The sequence below is a fragment of the Chinchilla lanigera genome, unplaced genomic scaffold (genome assembly GCF_000276665.1).
Source record: "Chinchilla lanigera isolate Chin_1 unplaced genomic scaffold, ChiLan1.0 scaffold00065, whole genome shotgun sequence".
Classification (NCBI taxonomy): domain Eukaryota; kingdom Metazoa; phylum Chordata; class Mammalia; order Rodentia; family Chinchillidae; genus Chinchilla; species Chinchilla lanigera.
This window is the reverse complement of record NW_004955466.1, coordinates 2,515,019-2,521,836: the sequence shown is the minus strand read 5'-3', so window position 1 is coordinate 2,521,836 and position 6,818 is coordinate 2,515,019. Positions and strand designations below refer to the sequence as shown.

The following is a 6,818-nucleotide window of genomic DNA, read 5'->3' as shown; positions in this document are numbered from 1 at the left end:
GCATACTGCAGAGGTGATTGCAGGCCTCCTATCTGGCCCAGCTCACGGCATTCACCTACTTCCCACAGTTCTCACAGTCACTCATCCTCAAGCCACTCCCTTCTTCATGAATAAAAAAAACCCAGGTTTCAGCCCTGGGTCAAGGCCTTGGTTCCGGATGGCCATCGTCACGGCTGGACTTAGGACCCCTCGGCTCCCCACAACTATAAACATGCCTTAGTGTCTTTATTCTCACTATGGGTTGCACTGGAAGTGGTCAATTGGAATTAACCTGCTAGAATTCCAATAACTTTTCCATGAGATTACAAATATAAATTTCCCAGACCACGATGAGATCCAGAAGGGCTCTTTATACGCCTACACAGGAGTAAGTTTCAGAAGGAAAATGCAAGCTGTGCAGGTCATGCGAGGTCATCTTATCCAATGATATGGACAGAATGCTTTGGCAGTAGAAGAAGAAAGTGGGTCTAGACAAATGCGAGGTGAGCAGACCAATCTGGCAGAGTGCTGAGATGCTGTTAAGGCAAAAATTTGGGCTGTATTCCGCAGGAGACCAAAGAGAACAGACAAAGTTTTAATTTAGACCGGTCACCTCTCATCCCAACTTGTAAGTCAGGGAAGTGGGCCTGTCTGTTTTTAGCTTATACACATTTTTGGCTTTTATGGTAAGAGACTGGAACGTTGTAGCCTTGGCCACATGTTGTTTTTCTTGTGCCACCTGACCGGCTCAAGCTCCAGTCATGAGCCCAAATTATTCTATCTTAAAATGATATGCTAAGAGTCATCATCCCCTACAATGCTACTGGTCACCATCGGGTTGGGCTGGAAGGTTTTGCTCTTTGTGCGCTCTTTGGCCATCTTGGAGGAGAATCATTTTGGCAGGGAGTACTATAACAGCTGCTGCAGTCTTCTTTTGGGTCCAATTGCCACCACCTGTCAGTCCACTGGGAGGCCCAGCAGGTCACAGCTGACGTCCCATAGACGCCTTGCTATGGTCTCATTCCGAGCCTGGGCTGAGGCCCATGTCACTTGGCACTCACTGGAAGGGAAAGAGAGAGGCTTGAGGCAAAGAGTTAAGAATGGAATCTGGCCAGGTGTGGTGGCGCACGCCTGTAATCCCAGCACTTGGGAGGCTGAGGCAGAAGGATCATTCTGAGTTTGAGGCCAGCCTGGGCTATAAAGTGAGTTGAAGGCCAGCCTGAACTGCATAGTGAGACCCTGTCTCAAAAAGACCAAACAAACAAACAAATAGAAAAAAGAATAGAATCTCTGCTTGGGATAAGAAATACGACAGAAAACAACCTTGAGATCATACGTCCTCCAGGTACCAGAGCCAGTGTTTATTCTATATCTTCATTGTCCTTTACTACACATATATCTTTTTTCCATGTTTGCTGTTTCAGTAAATGTCATCATCAGCCTGTAGTCACTTGGTCTTTTTTTTTTTTTGTCTTTTTGAGACAGGGTCTCACTATGCAGTTCAGGGTGGCCTTGAGCTCACTTTGTAGCCCAGGCTGGTCCCGAACTCACAACAATCCTCCTGCCTCAGCCTCGCCAGTGCTGGGATTATAGGTGTGTGCCACCATGCCTGGCAGTCACTTGATCTTGAAACCTGGGTTACCAAACCCTCCTGCGTCCCCACACTCACTTAGTCAAACAGTGGTAAAAAAAACCTCATCATCACTTATCTTATGCACTTATCCTTGTTCCTCCAATAGTCATTTCTCTAAATCAGAAACTTTTCTCTTACTGGGTTACTTATTTGTGCATGAAACAAATGATGTTTTTGTATAGCACAGACTAGACTCTGTCTTTCTCTACTGAGACACCTTCTGTGGCTCTTCCATAAATCTGGCATTACAATCTTTTTACTATGTTTACCTTTATTTCCAATCTTAATGCTATTCTTGAAAATTTCAGGGTCTTTCAATGATGTCTTAAAGGTGGAGGTAAAAACATGTTAAAATTTTGATCTTCTATGATATCTGGGAGTTTCTTCAAAATAATACAGGAGAGAAAAAATATCAGAAGAGAGAGAGGATGAGGATGGGGTAGGATTGGTCATAGGTTAGTGGTAGTTGAGGCACATGATGGGTATATGCGGGCTCAATACTTTATTCTACTCCTGTGTATGTTCAAAATTCTCTATTAAAAGTTTGAAAAAGTTTATTCAAGAAGGGATAATTTAGATACTATTTCAACCTTAAAGACAATAAAGGAATGCAGATTTAAACATTTTTAATGTCAAAAAAAACAAGCCGGGAGTGATGGCTCATACCTGTAATCCTAGCACTCAGGAGGCTGAGGCAGGAGGATCATTGTGAGTTCAAGTCCAGCCTGAACTGCATAGTGAGACGCTGTCTCAAAAAGAGAAAAATGGGCTGGGGATATAGCTTAGCAGTACAAATGCCTGCCTAGCAAGCACAAGGTCCTCAGTTCTATTCCTAGTAAAAAAAAAAAAAAAAAACAAAACCAGGACTTCAAAATGAAATTTTAAAAACTGGACCAATATAACAAAAAGTCAGTGAGAATTGATAGAAATTATAATTATCAATATAAAAGATGGCATGAACAAGTCCAACGTGGTATGACAAGTCAAACAAGTCATACCACAAAAAGTATGAAAGGGTCTAATTCTTCTATTTTTTTTTTTTTTTTTGTCTTTTTTGAGGCAGGGTCTCACTATGCAGCTCAGGCTGACCTTGAGCTCATGTTGTAGCCCAGGCTGGCCTTGAACTCACAAGGATCCTCCTGCCTCAGCCTCCCGAATGCTGGGATTACAGGAGTGCGCCACCACACCCGGCTAATTCCTCTATTAAAATATAAAAACCCTAGACTCAAAGTTAGAAGCTGCTAGATAATCCCAGTATCAGGAAACTGAAGCATAGCACACTCAGGACCAGCTTGGACTACTTAGTGTCTCAAAAAAGTGAAAAAACAAAAACCAACCAACAAACCAAAAAAAAAGATGCTACCAAGCACAGTGGCGCATGCCTGTTCAGACATTGAGACAGGAGGACTGCAAGCTGGAGCAAGACACTGTCTCAAAAAAAAAAAAAGAGCTGGGGAGTGGCAGGGATATAGCTCAGCGGCACAAGCACCTGTCGAGCAAGCGCAAGGTCCTGAGTTGATTCTCATACCAAAAAAAAAAAAAAAAGGTCTGGGGCTGTAGCTTAGTGGTAGAGCATTTGCTTAGCATGCTTGAGTCCCTGGGTTCAAACCCCAATCCTACAGAAAACAGAACAAATAAAACAAAAACATAACAGACAAAACAGAAGCAGTAGTAGACAATGTACCTTTTGTAAAGGTATAACAGGCCCAGGGATATAGCTCAGCGGCATAAGCGCCTGCCTGCCAAGCGCAAGGTCCTGAGTTCGATCCCCGGTACCAAGAAAAAAAAAGGGTATAACATACCACACAAATTCAACTTGTTCAAAAACAGACACATTCATACCTGAAATAACTCCCATTCAGAACTTCAAGACCTTCTGTGAGGGCACAGTGCAGGCTGGTCTGCGCTCCCTGCTGAGGAGTCTTGAGGAAGTAGGAGAAGAGCCACGCCATGCACCTCATGAAAGACGAGTGCCGAATCAACTCAGTGATGACGGTGCCAGGGTGCACGGAATAGGTCGTGACGCCAGAGCCTGGGTGGGGGTGGGGGACACGTAGCAAGGGGAAGATGGGACTTGAGTTTATTCCACAGCCAAAGAGAGCAAAGAATGAGTATGAACTTGCGGCCCCCACTATGCGCTCTGCCTGTGGTCACATCACAAGCATGACTCACAGTAATGTACACCTGCACCTCACAGATTAGGAAGACCCAGGGAGGTCACGAGCGGTTTCATGCAGCAGAGCCAGGACTCAGCCTCGCAGCAGCACTGTACATCACTGACCCCCCCTTTTTTCCCCCCCACTCCTTCTTAAAGTCTTTTTCTGGTGCTGTTTTTCAAGACAGAGTCTCGCTATAGTTCAGGCTGGCCTAGAACTCATGGTGATCCTCCTGCTTCAGCCTCCTGGGTGCTGGGATTACAGGTGTGCGCCACCACACCCAGCTCAAACCTGGCTCTTGCAGTATCCCCTGCACACCCAACCAGGCACATAGGAGCAGCTATTGAGAATTCCCTACCTTACCGTGCACATCCTTCAACAAGCTCTATGGTTCCCACATCCCAAACGCCTCCCAGGAGTGTTTACGAATCCCCAACTCCACCACCCTCGTCCAAGCTATTTTCACTTCCCACCTTGACCACTGAAATTGCCTGTTGCATCTGCTCCTGCCCATTTCTAAAAGGTTTTCATTTCGGAGGTTTTCAGAATTAAAACTAAAACCCTTTCTGTGGCTTCCACCTACCTTCCTGTCTAAATTCAGCCTTTATTCTAATATTACACCCTTCTGTTTCTCAAACCAAGCCCATACCATCAAACACTGTTCCTCACCCCATGTGCTCATTTAATAACCCACTTAAAGGGGCTGGGGATTTAGCTCAGCGGCAAAGCGTCTGCCTGGCAAGCGCAAGGTCGTGAGTTCGGTTCCCATTACCGGAGAAAAACCAAAAAAAAAAAAACCCACTTAATCTCTAATCATCCTTCAAGTTACACCCGATCTAATCTCTAATCATCCTTCAGAGCTCAGCTTGCAACTGCCTACCTCAGACGAGTCTTCCCTGAACCCTCAGACTGAGTAAGGTCTCTACCCATTCCTGAAATCCACCTGAGATATCCTTGCACTTCTTTGTAACATGTATCACAATTACAATGGAACAGCAAACAGAAAGGATGTAATCCAGATACTGTTAAGGCACATCTACACCAGGAAATACGTAGCTAACAAAATGAATGGGGGTAAACCTCCGGGTACTGCACGGAAACCAGGTTAGAATTGCAATACTCTGTGTCTAACATGCAGAAGTACAAATACAAAGGACAGTGACCGGGAAGATGCACACCCAGCTGTTGGCAGTGGTCACTTGGAGAAGAGTGAGATGGGGAGAGAAATATATGAAGGGTTTTCTCACCTTTAATTCTATAACTTTCCATACTATTTTAACTTTTTTCAATGAGAATGTTACTAGACTGAATATGTGGTGGGTGTACAAACACTGGCTAACTGTCGGTCCCTCAGTAGATATAAACCAAATCGCGAGAGGGACCGTGCTTGTCTCGTCCTCCAGCGCCCCCATCCTGTAACCATGGCACCGGATATTATGAGTATGGAACACATGACCAGCAGGGATGATGGGCTTGTTCCAGCAGTGAGGCCCCTTATTTCAGCCTAAACTGTCTGCCTCAGCTCCTGAGCACCGTCCACCGTAGGTTTCCTTTCACTTCACTGGAAATCCAGAGTAGACAGTGCTAAGGAGTGCTGCTTCCATGTGCTTGGGGATTTCCCTTCTGAGGAATACTTTCCCTCTTATTTGATCCTTTGCTATTAGGGAGCACGGTGCACGCACGCGCGCTCGCACACACACACACACACACACACACACACACACACACACACGCTACCACCACCACCACCCAATGTGCGCCCTTGTGGCTGTATCTAGTGCCCTTTTCTTCAGAGTCCCCATGTGTATGGACATCTTGACTTGCTCACAGACCTGAATTAATTATGACAATAACCTGTAAAGCCACCTAAAGAAAGTAAGTTTGAAAAGTTAAGTAACCTGCTGCAGGTCACACAACTAGTCAGTCACTAAAGGCTTCCGTGAGAATTTCCCTGTCCCCAGCCAGCGAGCTCCAGTATTCAGTGTGGGCTCCAGAAAGCGGGGACTTTTAGGGTCTGCTCAGTGACTTGCAACTTCCTGCCCCCTCGCCGAGCCCACCTTCCAGCCTCCGGGCCAGCTCCCGGGTGAACAGCACGTTGGCTAACTTGCTGTGGCAGTAGGCCAGTCCCGAATGGTAGAACTTCTCGCCGTGCAGGTTATGGAAGTGAATCCTTCCCAAGAGATGTGCAAAGGAGGACACATTTATTACCCTGGAGGGGGCAGATTCCTTCAGTTTCTCCAGCAGCAGATGGGTCAGGAGGAAGTGACCTATGGAGAAAATCCAGGATTGACAAAGCTCAGGCCAATATGGGGAGTAGTGGTGAGCAGGGCTAAGCTGCGGGAGGCAGAGGACGCGGGAGCAAGGTCTTTTGCCTCAACTTTCATAATCAACTACAGGACAGGTGCAGTGAGAGCCGGGGACATAGAAACAGCCAAAGACACAAGACTCCCTTATAGGAGGAGGTACCACTAGGTCTGGACTATGCGCATAGCAAGTCCAATCTTACTCCAGCAAGGGTTAATGTTACCCCTTAATAGCAGGTGGCCTAGCTGGATGTGGTGGCATGTGCCTATAATCCCAGCACTCAGGAGGCTGAGGCAGGAAGATTGCCTGGAATTTGAGGCCAGCCTGAGCTATCTAGGGAGTTCAGAGCCAGCCTGAACTGCACAGTGAGACCTTGTCTCAAAAGACCAAAAATGCCTCCAAGGTAAAACACATTTAAATCACAGATTAAAAAGTAGGGAGAAAAAATTTTAGCTGACTGTCCCTCGGACAAAGGACTTCTATGTAGAACATATAAAGAATTAAAAAATATCAGCACCCCCAAATTCAAAGACCCAATCCAAAAATGAGCAGCTGAGATGAATACACACTTCAGATAAAGAAATACAAATGGCAGATAAATACATGAGAGAATGTTCAACATCATTAGTCATGCGAGAAATACAAATTAAAACAACATTGAGATTTCATCTCATCCCAGTAAGAATGGCTAGCATTAAGAAATCAACCAATAACAAAAGCTCGCAAGGCTGTGGAGAAATAGGCAC

General features: G+C 45.6%; 1 protein-coding gene across 1 annotated transcript in view; it reads right to left on the bottom strand.

Moving 5' to 3' along the window:
- Positions 1-330: 330 nt before the first annotated feature.
- The window catches only part of Rdh11 (retinol dehydrogenase 11 (all-trans/9-cis/11-cis)), a 14,866-nt gene continuing 8,378 nt past the window's right edge, over positions 331-6,818 (bottom strand). Inside the window, exons 5-7 of the mRNA XM_005399068.2 lie at positions 5,826-6,035; positions 3,455-3,644; positions 331-1,039 (exon numbers count right to left, since the gene is read on the bottom strand). Coding sequence (XP_005399125.1) covers positions 937-1,039; positions 3,455-3,644; positions 5,826-6,035 — 503 coding nt within the window. The 3' untranslated portion in view covers positions 331-936. The remainder of the gene's footprint in view (positions 1,040-3,454; positions 3,645-5,825; positions 6,036-6,818) is intronic.